Consider the following 17,189-nt stretch of genomic DNA (forward strand, 5'->3'; position numbering starts at 1 on the left):
TTTCGTGAATGTGTTGGTTTGGCGCATGTGTTAGTTTGTTAGTTGTTGTTAATTAGTTAGTTGTTAGTTGTTAGTTGTTGGGTTTGTTAATGTGTTGTTAGTTCCATACCTCTGGATCAATTGCCCGAAATTTGCTGTACCAAAAATATTGAAATATTGCAACACGTGCTGGGTCAACATCACAATAACAACTGCAATTCTGAATCAAAGTGTTGTTAAAACAAGAAATAACGACTCTCTGGGTGATTGAGCATAGTATGTCAGGTGCCTCCCTCCGTGGGGAGAGGGCGGAGCTTGGCTTCCACCTTGACCCTTCCATACCCCATTCAAAGGTGACCTATTTTGTCGGGGATCAAACAAATTGTATTTGCATATCCCGGATGCAGAATGGAAATTAACATACAAAGGGTCCACAGTCCCCACGGGACTGACTACACTGAGTGTAAGTAGTCATTGCACGATCCTGTACGACCTCAAATGAGGCCATTTGGCCCATCATTGCCGTGGCGCCCTCCCGGATCAATTTTTGCTTCAGCTGTAAACATGAATCTTCCTGATGCTTTACTAAAATCTAAATAACCTGATCTCGATCAGGTAACCCAACCTGTAAGCTATATGATAAAGCGCGTAATGCAATTAAGTGTTTTCTGGCAACTCGGGATTTCACGGAAAAAAGAAGCTCAGAAGTGATGTACTGTACTCTGATATGCCAGCACTGTTTGTTGTATTTCTAAGTTCCTTTTCCGAGATTTTCACCATGTCCAAAACTTCCACGTGCTGATTTGAGACAGCAGCATCGTCATGCACCCTGGGACTCCACCCTTGGCATTCGTCATGCACCCCGGATCTCCAACCATGGCATCGTCATGCACCCCGGATGTCCAACCTTGGCATCATCATGCACCCCGGATCTCCAACCTTGGCATCGTCATGCACCCCGGATCTCCACCCTTGGCATCGTCATGCACCCCGGATCTCCACCCTTGGCATCGTCATGCATCCCGGAACTCCACCCTCGGCATCATCATGCACCCCGGAACTCCACCCTCGGCATCGTCATGCACCCCGGAACTCCACCCTTGGCATCGTCATGCATCCCGGAACTCCACCCTTGGCATCGTCATGCACCCCGGATCTACACCCTTGGCATTGTCATGCACCCCGGATGTCCACCATTGGCATCGTCATGCACCCCGGAACTCCACGCTTGACATCGTCATGCACCCCGGATCTCCACCCTTGGCATCGGCATGCACCCCGGATCTCCACCCTTGGCATCGGCATGCACCCCGGATCTCCACCCTTGGCATCGGCATGCACCCCAGAACTCCACACTTGGCATCATCATGCACCCCGGATCTCCACCCTTGGCATCGGCATGCATCCCAGAACTCCACCCCTGGCATCGTCATGCACCCCGGATCTCCACCCTTGACATCGTCATGCACCCCGGAACTCCACCCTTGGCATCGTCATTCACCTCGGAACTCCACCCGTGGCATCGTCATGCACCCGGATCTCCACCCTTGGCATCGTCATGCACCCTGGAACTCCACCCTTGACATCGTCATGCACCCCGGAACTCCACCCTTGGCATCGTCATGCACTCCGGAACTCCACCCTTGGCATCGTCATGCATCCCGGAACTCCACCCTTGGCATCGTCATGCACCCCGGATCTCCACCCTTGGCATCGTCATGCACCCTGAACTCCAGCCTTGGCATCGTCATGCACCCCGGAACTCCACCCTTGGCATCGTCATGCACACCGGATCTCCACCCTTGGCATCGTCATGCACCTGGATCTCCACCCCTGGCATCGTCATGCACCCCGGATCTACACCCTTGGCATTGTCATGCACCCCGGATGTCCACCCTTGGCATTGTCATGCACCCCGGAACTCCACCCTTGGCATCGTCATGCACCCCGGATCTCCACCCTTGGCATCGTCGTGCACCCCGGATCTCCACCCTTGGCATCGGCATGCACCCCAGAACTCCACACTTGGCATCATCATGCACCCCGGATCTCCACCCTTGGCATCGGCATGCATCCCAGAACTCCACCCTTGGCATCGTCATGCACCCCGGATCTCCACCCTTGGCATCGTCATTCACCTCGGAACTCCACCCTTGGCATCGTCATGCACCCCGGATCTCCACCCTTGGCATCGTCATGCACCCCGGAACTCCACCCTTGACATCGTCATGCACCCCGGAACTCCACCCTTGGCATCGTCATGCACCCTGGAACTCCACCCTTGGCATCGACATGCACCCCGGATCTCCACCCTTGGCATCGACATGCACCCCGGATCTCCACCCTTGGCATCGACATGCACCCTGGAACTCGACCCTTGGCATCGTCATGCACCCCGGATCTCCACCCTTGGCATCGGCATGCACCCCGGAACTCCACCCTTGGCATCGTCATGCACCCTGGAACTCCACCCTTGGCATCGGCATGCACCCCGGAACTCCACCCTTGGCATCATCATGCACCCTGGATCTCCACCCTTGGCATCATCATGCACCCTGGATCTCCACCCTTGGCATCATCATGCACCCCGGATCTCCACCCTTGGCATCATCATGCACCCCGGATCTCCACCATTGGCATCATCATGCACCCCGGAACTCCACCCTTGACATTGTCATGCACCCTGGGAACTCCACCCTTGGCATTGGCATGCACCCCGGATCTCCACCCTTGGCATCGGCATGCACCCCGGATCTCCACCCTTGGCATCGGCATGCACCCCGGATCTCCACCCTTGGCATTGGCATGCACCCCGGATCTCCACCCTTGGCATCGGCATGCACCCCGGATCTCCACCCCTGGCATCGGCAAGCACCCCGGATCTCCACCCTTGGCATCGGCATGCACCCTGGATATCCACCCCTGGCATCGGCATGCACCCCGGATCTCCACCCTTGGCATTGGCATGCACCCCGGATCTCCACCCTTGGCATCGGCATGCACCCCGGATCTCCACCCTTGGCATCTTTCTTGCCAAATAAAATTGCTCTTACCAGTTCTTGTGAGAGGCACGCTCGCTCGGTCTCTTTTTGCTGTAGCTGTCCTTGACATTGAGAGAGCCGCTGCCTCAGTTGACTTCCTTCTCTCCGAAGTGCACTCGCTTCCTCACTCTCCTGCGCTCGAATAACCTGGCCCTGGGGAAAAAAATACATTTCACAAGCCGTTACAATTTGTTCTAAAATTATGTAACCCACCAATCACATTCACCTCAATTTAAGTCTCCAATGAACATGGACGACAGAATTCCCGTTAAACTTGTGCTGGTGGCGTTTGCCAGTGAGGGAAAATGTGCACGGTGGATAGGAAAGACATTGTGCACAAAACAATGTTAAAACATAGAAATGCATGCAGTCACCAACAGAGACAGGCACTGTGCACTGCGTCAATATGTTAAGATGAAAAAGAAAAATCTGTACCAACCTGAACAACCTTATCAACCAGAGCCGTTGCTTCCTACAACCGAGCAGAAGGCGTTGGGCCGAGGAAAGGACCGGTATAGAGAGGTTGGAGGAAAAAGGGAGAAGTTGAAAAAGAACAATACGAAGAAGAAGTTTAAGAGCAGCAGTAGGGTTGGGGTAGTAAAGGTAAAATCCTTTAGAAGGTGTAGCGTATGGCAGTAGTAAACTAGAACGGCACTCGCATACTCCGCTAGGCCGAACAGTTTACGTTTTGTGTCCTCATAGCCCGGGATCTGCATCCGGACCTGAAACAAAATCTAATCGACCTTTTTTTGTCACCTACCCGACTCATTCACCACTTTTTGTCATAACTCGTCCACAACTTTTTGAGATATCGTGCTATGTATCGTTTTTGGCCCTATCGCTCAATCGTGAAGAATCACTTTAAAATTCTAGTATTCGGATCAGGAATTTCATCAAAATCAAATCAAATCGTCATTGCCACACACACAGCCTCCACCCCAAGTTTCATCCAAATCCATCCATAACGTTTTGAGATATCGTGCTATATATCTATTTTGGCCCTAAGTCTGGAGTTGGCTTCGCGGTTAGGATGCCGGCTTGGGATCCTAGGATCGAATCCCGGTCGATCGCTGAATTAACACCAGGGGGGTTGACTCAGCCTTTCATCCTTCCGAGGTCGGCAAATTGAGTACCAGTTCACTGGTAATTCCCTGTGTGTCGCAAAAGGCGACCAACGTGTTTGGTGGCAGGAAGGGCATCCGGCCATAAAACATTGCTTCAAAAAAGGGGACCACGGTGCCCGAAAAAGGCCAACCCCCGCTCTGCGGGGAAAAATGGCCTCTAAAGGTGGTTCTTATATCGATTTTGGCCCTATCGTTCAATGGTGAAGAATCACTTGGAGATTTCAAAAGATTCTCGGATCCGGATGCGGATCTTCACCAAGTTTCATCTGAATCTGTCCACAACCTTTTGTGATATCCTGCTCACAAACAAACAGAGGTGAAAACAACCTCCATCCACCTTTGGTGGTGGAGGTAACGAGGGAGAAAAAAAAAAAAAAAAAAAAAAAAAAACGTTTGGTTTTTGATAAATATTTTCCAACGTTGATTGCATATTTTGGCAGTTACGAACGTCATGTCTCATAAGAGGTTTAATTGCAGTGTGAAGCTTTCAGCCAATTCTGAGCCCAACAAATGAAAACTTTAAAAAATAATTACAAAAAAAAAAATTACAGGCAACAAATGTAAACGTTACAAAAAATTTACAAATATAAAAAATAAATCACAGGCAACAAATGTAAACTTTACAAAAAAATTACAAAAAAAAAAAAATCACAGGCAACAAATATAAACGTTATCCCATATTATTTGGTACACTTAATGCAAAAGAGTTTGAAATTGAATCTGTAAGAGTTTCTCAATGGGGGTGAATAATTTTGAATGAAAAGAGGATGCAAATTTCATTTCCAATGATTGTAGATAATTTCTCCGTCAGAGTGGTGACCCGTCCAGGACTGGACCTCTTTTCCAAGACACTGTTTTGGTAGAATGGAGTCTCTGTGTAGAGGATGATACACTACTCACAATACGTTAGGGATATTGGTAGGTTCTTCGGTGTGGTTGATTTTGTGTATTAATTGTGTTGAAAAACGTTGTTGGTCCTAATTCTATGGTTATTAATGAGTGTGAAAAAACACAGCATTCTTGATTTCAATACCCTAACCCTAACCACTATTAAAAAAAAAAACTCACTTAACGCGTATATGTACGCATGCACGTAGAATTGGAGATCACGTTTCCAATTGAACCATATAGCAGCTTAGAAAATGTTTACTTCGACTAATCAACTGATAATGCCCTCATGCTGTAAAAATAAACAAATTAATAAATGCTTAAATTAATGAAATATGGGGGGAAAAAATCGGAAATAAATTAAAAAATTGAAAAAAATTCATGAAAAACAAAGTGGGAAAAAAATGAACTAGGAATCAAAGCAGTTGATATTGCAAATTAAGGGAAGGCAAGGAAACTGTAGGGTAGTCAAAGAACCATCTCACCTTTTCAAGGTTCTCCACTCGCTGTCTCAGCAGGCGATTCTCCGTCCGTAATCTCTGCAAAAGAAGACTTTCTCAATGCGATTGCTCCATTTATGAAATCTCCAGGGCCTGTTTTTTTTCCCCTGAGCATTCCACTGATACAATCCAGTGAGGAGACCGGAGCTGTACTTGCAATATCCCGGACACGGTTAAATACAACTCGCATCAAAAGCACACGGCCCTATTCTACCAACTCACCTTCATCTCCACCTGCTCCTGTATCTCTTTGCTGCGCTGCGTGTTGTACTCACGCTCCAACCTACAAGCACAAGCACAGGAGCAAACATCCAGTTGGATCACTGCATTATTTATTGTTCATCTTTGGCATTTTCTTATATTGCTTTGGAAGGCCGCTGTTGTTTATCCATTCATTCAGATGGGCGTGTACATGGTGGGTTGAGGGAGAGGGAAGTGGGGTTAAAATTCCATAATATTTGCATTCATGATAAATAGATGGCTCAGAGGCCTGCTTACAATTAATAACACAATCATCTATCTATAATTCCAGCAATCTCTGTGTGTCTGTGTGTCTGTGTGTCTGTGTGTGTGTTTGTCTGTGACCGCTGTTTCTCGACAACCACGGGTCCGATATACTTTAAACTTGCCAGGTATATTGCTGGGGACCCGAGGATGTGCCTTTTCAAGGTTTTAAATTAATCGGACAAGTACTTACCGAGCTATGTCCAAAAAACGCTTCAACCAATCAGAGAGCAGCGAGCTATCACGTGTGCCGAACGTGGCGATCAGACTCTACCTCGGACGGCACATTTGAGAGCGTATTCATTTATTTCACGTTGGAAAACTATGTTGCCGTTAAACTATGTTTTAAAACGAATTCAAACTGCGATTAAATTAAAACGATTCATCGTAACTGCGACGATTTGCGAACTTCCGGACAGTGAAGACTTCACTTCCGGCAGCCAATCACAGAACGCTTTGTTGCGTAGGCGTGGCCGATGTGAGAACGAGCGGAGCTGAGCGCGTTACGAGCTGACCGCCATTACGGTACGGTTCGTAATTCGATTTCTTCCGGAGAAAATAATAATTTCTCGATTTCATATGCGCATTATTTCTCCCAATTCAGTCAGAGCGAAGGGCGGAAGCGAAGAGCGTTGTTTTTTTTGTTTACGGGCGTACGGGCGGGGTAGAGCGTACGGGTAGCGTTTTTTTTTTTTTTGGCAAGGAACGGGCACCCACGTACGGGCAATGCCCTAGTCTCTCTATAATGCAAGCAATCTCTGTGTGTCTGTGTGTCTGTCTGTGTGTATGTCTGTGACCGCTGTTTCTCGACAACCACTGGTCCGATCTAAGTGAAATTTGCCAGGTATATTGCTGGGGACCTGAGGATGTGCCTTTTCAAGGTTTGCTATTAATCGGACAAGTGGTTACCAAGTTATGGCCATTTATTTAGCAAACACATACGTTTTGTACGTGAACGAAGGAACAGCGAAGGACGAGAGCGAAGGAATGGCGAAGGACGAGAGCGAAGACCGAAGGAACGATGAAAGTTTTAATTTTTTTTTGCACGTACGGTCAAGCTACAGCGAAGGAACCGCGTGTGTGCTTGTTGTTCTCTTCTCTTTGTGCTTTTCCTTGCGATGAAATTGCAAAATATGTTGGCGCTAATTGAAGAATTGGCCATTAAAACTAATTTGCGATTAATCGTAACTGCGATATGCGAACTTCCGGACAGTGAGGCCTTATTTTTGGTACGTACGTCAACGTACGTATGTCCACATACTTACCTCCCCGCACGTATGGGCACGCACTAGTAATACAAATTCCTGACTGACAGATTTTCTGCCATCAAGTCATAAATGCATGTTAAAACAAGAAATATCAATCAGAGATTGCAGACCCTCGCCAGGACGTGTCTTTAGTGGTTTTTAAGGCTTTTGTGTAAAAACAAATATGGCAGACGAACCACGTGACCGATGACGTCATCTTTTTTTTTGCTCCACCAATTTATCCCTAGATGATGCTCAAGAAATTTCATCTTGATCGGATGAACTTTTGTACTCGTTGAATTATGACGTCATAATGGAGGCAAATATGACTAACATATGTTATTCCCCATGGAGAGTTCTTTACAATAAGCCATGTCTTAATTTTTTCTATGCAGCACTTTCGGAGATATATTGGTGCAAGGTTTTTCAATTTTTCCAAGATGGCGCCCATACTACGTGACCAATGATGTCAAAATTATCATTTAAAATTCTGCAGGTGGAGTTGCACCTATGGTGAAAATTTCCTGTCAATCGGACCAACGGTTGCAGAGAAAATCAGATTTATTCTGTGCGGACAAACAAACAAACGGACTCAAATGCAATACCATCTCTTCTGACGAGGGTAAAAAGGATTTATTAATAAAAACAAGTTCCACCTGGAATTTAAAAGTCAACATTATTACTCCCGCCAGGGAGTAATGCATTCGATCGTGTCCGTGTGTGTTCGTGAACAAGATATCTGGAAAAGTTCTGAACGGATTTGGATGAAATTGGTGGGATGATTGCCCTTGGGATAAGGAAGAATTGATTAGTTTTTGGTGAAGCTCAGGATATTATTCCCGATCCAGGAATTTTTTGAAGGATTTTTTACCATTGGAAGATAGGGCTCATTTTTTTTTTAACATTATCTTCTATATATTCTATATTCAACATTGTGATATGAAAATAGTTTTCATATTTGTTGTAAATGTAGTTTAAACTCGTGGTTATGCATTAGAGTGGTGTATTTTCTTAGCAGCGTCATCTTCAAGGTTCTTTTTTTTTTTTTCTTCTTTCTAATAAAGACATATTCTGTCATTTTAAAACCACCAAAGTGTGTATTCGGTTTCCCCGTTTCATAAAATGTATCGTTTGATACGTATAATGCTTTAAAACTGTTTCGTTTTTGTTTTTTACCTCAGAAGAGATATCAACATTTACCTCAGCGAATGTCAATCGCGGTGTCAGTATTTGATGAACTTATAAAGACTTAGGTGACTTGTAAGTGTGACAAGCATGTGCACAGGATTCTTCCCAGAAGAATGAGTGGTCGCATTACCTTGTACGACTTAAAATGAGCGAGTTTTGTTTTCACGTTTGGGCCAGTTTTACATGTTGTATCCCTAAGGAATGAAACGAACGTTTTTCCCGGCTTACAATTTTATTTGAAGTCACACATGCCTCAAAATACTCACTTTATATAGAATTGAACGCTGAATCCGAAAATGTAAGTGAAATTGCCTTGTTTTTTAAAAACATTATCTTCTATATATATTCTAAATATATATATGTGCAGTGTCTGTCTTGCGTTGTCTTGTCTTGTGTTGTCACTGAACTACTCCCTCAAACTTTTGTGAAATCGTACTATTCCAACTTGACCCACGGCGTGAGTATGCGCTCTACTGAGTGGCGTTCTAATTGACATCTGTGATGAGGCTGAAGCTCGAGGCCGGTTACTCTCACTTCTCAGACAGGTTGGTGCCATCTCCATCTTCTTACCAGGTCCCCCTCTGATCTAACTCCCTTTGCTCTCTCAGCCCTCCGACCCACTCCAGCAACTTGATGGTGCACCTCCAGGTCCAGCAACCCCCTCCAGGTCCAGCAACCCCCTCCAGGTCCAGCAACCCCCTCCAGGTCCAGCAACCCCCTCCAGGTCCAGCAACCCCCTCCAGGTCCAGCAACCCCCTCCAGGTCCAGCAACCCCCTCCAGGTCCAGCAACCACCTCCAGGTCCAGCAACCCCCTCCAGGTCCAGCAACCCCCTCCAGGTCCAGCAACCCCCTCCATGTCCAGCAACCCCCTCCAGGTCCAGCAACCCCCTCCAGGTCCAGCAACCCCCTCCAGGTCCAGCAACCCCCTCCAGGTCCAGCAGCCCCCTCCAGGTCCAGCAACCCCCTCCAGGTCCAGCAACCCCCTCCAGGTCCAGCAACCCCCTCCAGGTCCAGCAACCCCCTCCAGGTCCAGCAACCCCCTCCAGGTCCAGCAACCCCCTCCAGGTCCAGCAACCCCCTCCAGGTCCAGCAACCACCTCCAGGTCCAGCAACCCCCTCCAGGTCCAGCAACCCCCTCCAGGTCCAGCAACCCCCTCCAGGTCCAGCAACCCCCTCCATGTCCAGCAACCCCCTCCAGGTCCAGCAACCCCCTCCAGGTCCAGCAACCCCCTCCAGGTCCAGCAACCCCCTCCAGGTCCAGCAACCCCCTCCAGGTCCAGCAACCCCCTCCAGGTCCAGCAACCCCCTCCAGGTCCAGCAACCCCCTCCAGGTCCAGCAACCCCCTCCAGGTCCAGCAACCCCCTCCAGGTCCAGCAACCCCCTCCAGGTCCAGCAACCCCCTCCAGGTCCAGCAACCCCCTCCAGGTCCAGCAACCCCCTCCAGGTCCAGCAACCCCCTCCAGGTCCAGCAACCCCCTTCAGGTCCAGCAACCCCCTCCAGGTCCAGCAACCCCCTCCAGGTCCAGCAACCCCCTCCAGGTCCAGCCACCCCCTCCAGGTCCAGCAACCCCCTTCAGGTCCAGCTTTCAAAATCCAGGCTTACCTCCACTATTTACTCTCGTTTGTGGAACGGCTTTCCAGAGGCAATTCAATCGTACTATTCCCACCAGCACTTTCAACAAGCAATGTACGACCATCTCATGTCATCTGTATCCATTATATCTTCCCGCCCTCCCCACCTCCCCATTAACCCTACCTAACACAACCCTCTTACTTGCACGTTGCTGTCTTCCTTCCCTCTCTTCCTGTTCATTCGTTCATTCCATTGCTTGTGTCCAAACGTGGCCCTACTCCCACTTTAGCCTCTCGTCTTCTCGCTCTTCAATGAGCCTCCATCTTGTGTCTTTAGAAACAATACATTGACCCCTTATTCTCCCAAGACACATCGAGTTATATGGATGGTGACAAGTGACAGTCCCATTAAAATATATCGGTATAAACTTTGACAAAAATGTAACTGTAAGCTTTGAAGTTTTTGTTTGAAAAATAATAACTTCCAAAATTTTCACATCTATTTATGAGCTAAACTTGATAATTTTTATATTTTTCAAGTCAAACAATTGAACGATAAATCCTCATTTTGATGTAGTTTGCTGATATCACAGCACGCAGTGCAATTGCTTGCAATTCCTGATCTAATGGCCATCCTCCAACGAGGATTATTGATCCCTACTAATGCTGTGCTGCTCTGAGCTGCATTAAGGAAACTAGAATGGCACTCTGCGAACGATATGCCAAGGCGACATTATTACATCCTTGCACCAAGTTTGATGTAAATCCCTTCAAGCAGTTCTCAAGCATCACATTTTTACCTCACATGACCTCACATGACCTCTGACATGACAAGAGTGCAAACCAAACAATGACAAGAACTCATTCTACCTCGTTCGTAGCAATGAAATCATTCTACAGCTTCCTTCCTGCCACAGTGGAAAAATTCCAATATATATACAGTATATATATATATATATACGAGCAAAAGTACCCGGCGTTGCCAGGTAACAATGCGTCGCTTGCTGACGGAAATATGAAGAGGGGGGAGGAAAGGAGGATGGGAGAGGGGTGGAGGAGGGGTGGAGGAGAGGAGGAGGGGGAGGAGAGAGAGAGGGAAGGGGGAGGGGGCAAGGGGGAGAGAGGAGGGAGGGGGGAAGGAGGGGTGGGGGAGCGAGGAGGGGGAGGAGCAGAGAGGAAAGAGAGAAAGGAAGGAGGGTGGAGCGAGGAAGCGGGGCGGAAGCCAAACAGTTCAGTCTTGGTTTCACCAGACCACAGAATCTTGTTTCTCACAGTCTGTGAGTCCTTTAGGTTCTTTTTTTGCAAACTCCAAGCGGCTTTCATGTGTCTTTCACTGAGGGGAGGCTTCCGTCTGGCCACTCTGCCATAAAGCCCAGATCCGTGGAGTGTTGCAGTGATGGTTGTCCTTCTGGAAGTTCTCCCATCTCCACACAGGACCTCTGGAGCTCAGCCAGAGTGACCATCGGGTTCTTGGTCACCTCTATTACCAAGGCCCTTCTCCCCCGATTGCTCAGTTTGGCCGGGTGGCCAGCTCAAGGAAGAGTCCTGGTTGTTCCAAACTTCTTCCATTTAAGAATTATGGGGGCCACTGTGCTCTTGGGAACCTTCAATGCAGCAGAAAATTTTTTTTGGAGGCTTCCCCAGATCTGTGCCTCGACATAATCCTGTCTCTGAGTTCTGCAGGCAGTTCCTTCGACCTCATGGCTTGGTTTTTGCTCTGATATGCATTGTCAGCTGTGAGACCTTATATAGACAGGTGTGTGCCTTTCCAAATCATGTCCAATCAATTGAATTTACCACAGGTGGACTCCAACCAAGGTGTAGAAACATCTCAAAGATGATCAAGAGAAATGGGAGGCACTTGAGCTAAATTTCAAGTGTCATAGCAAAGGGTATGAATACTTATGTCAATGTGATATTTCAGCTTTTTGTTTTTAATAAATTTACAAAACTTTCTAAAATCCTGTTTTCTCTTTGTCATTATGGGGTATTGAGTGTAGAATGATGAGGGAAAAAATGAATTTAAACTATTTCAGCAAAAGGCTGCTACATAACAAAATGTGAAGAAAGTGAAGGGGTCTGAATACTTTCTGAATGCACTGTATATATATATATATATATATTGTTGCGGTTTTGAGAACCCACACTCTTGTAAATAAATATGACATCATTAAAAGGTTAAAGGTTGCACCCCATAGTTAGGCCACAAGCAACACGTAGGTCATCATAGGACTTCAGTTATTTCATTAGTATGTGTTTAGATAAGGCCGTGTTTCCAATAGTTGAATCTGCGTTGTGTCAATCAAATAAGGAGTAGGCCCTTTCGTCCATTTTAACAGCCTCCCTCTCCAAGCCATGCCATTACGCGCCCTACAGTCTGTACCTCATGGCCCCTCCCAAGTGTTACGTGCCTCGGCCAGCAGCAGCTGCCTTAGCGCTCGCTCAACGCCGCCATAAGCCATGAGGCGAGGCCCGGAAAAAGGGGGTGGAGCGCCAGGAAGAAGGAGTGGCCACGTCAACCCACCATCAGGGCGTGGCCGGTAAGCGATAACCAGCCAACCAGGGCTGAAGTGACATCGCCGACAGGCGTGGCTTTCGGGCTCGCGGAGTGATCACTTGGTTGAGTTATAGAAGCGAACGCAAAGCCCTTTCACAGGACTTATGAGATATACGGCACGCTTGATGAGAGAACTTACCGAAGGACTGGTGCAGTGGCGCTGATTAAAGGAGGACCTTATTAAAGGAGGACTTATCGGGAGAGCGCACCTTTGTGAAGAGATATACGGCGCGCTTGATGAGAGAACTGTCCAAGACGGTGTCGTACGATTGGCGTTGTAAAGGACTGGTTGGAAACGCGCCGTGCGAAAGGACCTTGGAGAGAGGGGGTGTTTGGCACGAGTGTGCATTTATTACATACGCCATAGGACACCAGCTTCCCCCCATTATATAATTGTCCGGTCGCGTTCCAACTACATACGAAGCTGCCTGCCGGGTTTCGTCCGTTAGACCGGAGCCTGGATCGGAGCCTGGACCGGAGCCGGGCTGGAGCCTGGACGCGTTGGTGACCATAAACCATCTACAATCCCCGTGTGAGTGTCTGAGACCGGCCCGTTTGTCTGGGATATTAAGAATAACGCTGTCCAAGGCTGCCCTGTGTTCTTCTTCTTCCTCTTCCTACCCTGCACATTCCTTTCGTTTCCTCTTCTCCTTGTAAATTGTTAATAAACCAATCTTTGTTCTTCCTATTTTCTGGGTTTCCCTCTTTATCCGATCGCATTAGTCTTTTCTCAATTGGGTAAATGTGGCACGATTAGAAACCGCTCAGAATCGGGTTTAGTCCTTGCTAACGGCCCGAATCGCGGCTCGCTTCGCTCGGCATGTCCACCAACGCCGTGGTTCAGGCGGGAGTTATTTCCTTGCTTTACGGCCGGTGGTAGTACTTGGGTAATTGGACTAAGACTTGACCAACAACCCTATTTACCACCGACCGGAAGGAACGTTATAACTTCCAGGACTCGGCGTCGGCCAGATAAAAGGACAAGGGGATTAACCCCCCCTTGATAAGGGGAGAGCCGACGTCCGAAATCCGTAACAATATATATTTATGTATATATATATATATATATATATATATATATATATATATATATATATATATATATAGTGTTGAGGATTTGGGAATTGTGTGTTTTTTGTAATTTGATGTAAAACTTGTTGTAAATATCACCCTCTGTAGTATCAAGGTCAAAGGTCGCCCTTAGTTAATCCATCGCACACACGTAGCAAATCTTAGACTTCCCCTCGGTAGTTATGTCCTTAATATATGTCAGTATAAGGCTCTGTTGTCCACTAATTCATTGCGTTGCATCAATTAAATAAGATAGGTCCCTCCGACGCCCCCATGGCATCTTCAAAGTGCCAGTAACTTTGGATGAGGTTTGTGGCATCACTATTGCCAATTGCATTGGGCGGTTGGCTGCATTTGCCTCCATTGAGCACGCGGTCGGGGCAGAGAAGAAAGGCGTGTCTCCACCTCATCATCAAAGGGTGGAGCCAGGAGAGCCCTTGCCGACCAACCAAGAACGAGGGGTTTGGCTTAGAGAGGGGTAGAGAGAACGATCAAGGAGGTTCGAAAAGGTTTGAGGGTGTGGCCTATATAACCCGCGGCGGGACGCCCCCACCTCAGATGAGATACGAGAGATGAGCCCTGGGAGAGCACGCGACGCACGAACGGAGTCCTTGGAGAGCACGCGACGCACCAGCACAGAGCAGCTTTAACCACAGCAGCTTTGGGCTTCGACGGCAGTTACACCAGCCGCAAAGGAACGCGCCGTGCGAGACCGATCAAGACGGGGGCGGCGGCTGCTCCCTCCTGGCCCGACCGTGCTCCGGTCCGAACTGAACCTTCCTCTCCCTCCAGCCTTCGTTCCTGCCTTCATCCCCCCCGTGTAAGTCTGATTGTTCGTCCGTCTTCTGTGTTGTCCAGGGGTTTAAGTAAGACTGAGTAGGTAAGCTAGTGTTTCACTGTGTCTTCTGGTTCTTCCCTCCTTCTGCATTTATTTTCTTATCCTTCTTCCTCCTTGGTTACTTTTAATTGTGTAAATAGTGGTAATAAATCATATTTGTTCTTCCTACGTTATTCTTCTTCAGATTCGGTCACTTTAGTGATTTCCAGATTGATGTACGTGGCGTGATTCGGCCGACGCACTGGAATCGGGCTTAGTCTTCGGTAAACGGCTCACGCCGCAGTTCGCTTCGCTCGGCGCAATCCATCCATTATGCTGCGGCCATGAGCGAGGGGTGTTTCCTTGCGTGCCGGGAGGTGCTGGTATTTAGGTCATAGGACGGTTGGGCCTAATACCCTACCCAGCGCCGACCGGGCGTGACGTCATACCCCCGGGACCACGTCGGTCAGTCATAGAAGAGGGGATTAATCCCCCCTCGATAAGGGGGAAGAGGCCGACGTTGGGTTCCGCAACAATATATATATACATGCTCATTCTCTTCAGCACTACTGGCCCAGGTGGCAAGAGTGCCTTAACACTAAAAAAGCATGTATCTACCTTGAATACTCTTTTCTTCTTTCTTTAACTCCCACCCCACCCCCTCTCCGCCTCCGCACGCGAAGCGAAAAGCGGGGTTAAGTAATAGTTTCACTTCCGCCTGTCCGTCCCTCCATCCGTCCATCCATCGAGGAACAACTTCATTTCAATTGAATGTTATATTTTGAACACGAATTGGAAAACGAACCTGTCGTTTAGCAATATTTTGGCTCTGAATTTGTCCTGATTGCACATGCGCAGAGAGGAGTGACATAATATTTTTACTCTCTCTGCCTGTGTGGCAGTCAAACAAAATTGAAAATCATTCCAAACAGGAAATGTACTGTTTTTAAGGCCGTCATAAAGGACACAAACAACAGGCACGAATAACTAATGTAACGTGTTAAATAAGGTGGTGTAAAAGATGCCGCATCAACGTCGGTAAACTTCCGAATACAGGCATACCTCTTATAAGGCTCACGGTGTGTAACACAGGAGTGAGCGTTATGAGAAAATAGCGCTATAAGACGTAATTATAAAATGGTGCCTATGGAGATGTACGTTCCCAAGTGAGTTATCTTGCACATGAGCTCTTTAATCTGCTTAGTTGGGTATCAGTAATAGCACTACAGATGTTATTATGGAGTTTTATAAGTAAACAAAGGCTTTGTTCATGTAAATAACAATCATAAGAACATAAAATAATAACACAAGAAATAAATTTTACTGTAAAGAATTATCGGAGCTTTTCATATTTAGAACCACTGCCTCCGCTCCTGCTCCTCCAACAAGGCAGCAGTGGGAGACGAGGGTGGGAGCTACTGCTGTGGATATGCTTTTTCTCATCAACTTGGATGTGCAGGTAATATCCCCAGCACCATAACTTGCAGGCAATTTTCCAGACATCATTCCGAGATCGTACAAATGGGTGATGGCACCGGTGGATAGGGACACATGTGAGGAGATGCTTGCTATGACGCTAAACGCTAATGGGATGAGTCATTGGCTTCACGAGATGACGTAAGCAGTCGGGTGCATTTCCTTCGTAACCCTGGTGTTGGGCTAGCGGCTAGGGTGCCGGCTTAGGATCCTAGGATCCTGGGTTCGAATCCCGGTCGATCGCTGAATTAACGCCAGGGGGGTTGACTCAGCCTGTCATCCTTCCGAGGTCGGCTAATTGAGTACCAGTTCACTGGTAATTCCCTGTTTGTCGTTAAAGGCGGCAAAAAGGGTTGGCGTCAGGAAGGGCATCCGGCCGTAAAACATTGCTTCAAAAGGGGGACCAAAAAACAACAACAACCACGGTTCCCAACCGAAAAAGGCCAACCCCCGTTTTGCGGGGAAAAATGGCCTCTAAAGGTGGTTATATATTTTTATATTATACACAATTTGTGGTGGGTTTCAATGGATTTGTTCCCCAAATTTTATCGAGTGTAATGCGAAACATGGGTGATAAGGAACGGCTAAGAGGTAGTGGTATGGTATAAGAGCTTTGCATGTATTTTTTATATGACCTTTAAAATCATTATTTTATTTCAATTTAATGACAGACCTAGACACTGCATGGGGTAAGGTGTTCTATGAACCCTGTAGTTTTCCTTTGCCTTTTTCCTCGGTCCAATTTATATGAATGGTGCCAAAACTCACCTGATCAATCACCAGACCTGTGACCCTTCAATCCATCATAACAACAAAGTGATGGAATCGATAACTGTAGCAGACCTACCGACTCAACTATTTTACAACTCTCCCATCTCCGAGCATCAGTTTGGCTTCCACCCATGACATATATATATATATATATATATATATATATATATATATATATATATATATGTGTGGCTTCTGCAATGTCAGCAACGGATGGATGCCCTCAATCTCAAACAAGAGGTCAGGACCATCTCACTGGACTCCACCTGTGGATTTTAATCTATATTGTGCCTCACCATGATTTCCAAACTGTCAGCTATGGTATCTGGCATTTCCTCCTAGATTGGCTATCAGATTTCCTGTGCATTTGTAAGCAGCAGGTTGTTATGGGTGGAATCATATCCCATGATGATGCCCGGTGTCCCTCAAGGTAGCGTTCGAGGACCAATCCT

The 17,189-nt window shown here is 47.3% G+C and overlaps 1 protein-coding gene across 5 annotated transcripts in view; it reads right to left on the bottom strand.

The window, feature by feature from the left end:
* Positions 1–17,189, bottom strand: part of EVI5 (ecotropic viral integration site 5) — an 87,574-nt gene that overhangs the window by 16,164 nt on the left and 54,221 nt on the right. For 3 of the 5 annotated variants that reach the window (XM_078774876.1, XM_068109658.2, XM_068109653.2), the window contains exons 9-12: positions 5,755–5,815; positions 5,518–5,571; positions 3,460–3,492; positions 3,033–3,173 (exon numbers count right to left, since the gene is read on the bottom strand). In XM_078774876.1, coding sequence (XP_078631002.1) covers positions 3,033–3,173; positions 3,460–3,492; positions 5,518–5,571; positions 5,755–5,815 — 289 coding nt within the window. The remainder of the gene's footprint in view (positions 1–3,032; positions 3,174–3,459; positions 3,493–5,517; positions 5,572–5,754; positions 5,816–17,189) is intronic. The other 2 variants (XM_078774877.1, XM_068109657.2) reach the window with 1 other exon arrangement.

The sequence above is a fragment of the Myxine glutinosa genome, chromosome 3 (assembly GCF_964187855.1).
Source record: "Myxine glutinosa chromosome 3, kmMyxGlut1.1, whole genome shotgun sequence".
NCBI classification, from domain to species: Eukaryota; Metazoa; Chordata; class Myxini; order Myxiniformes; family Myxinidae; genus Myxine; species Myxine glutinosa.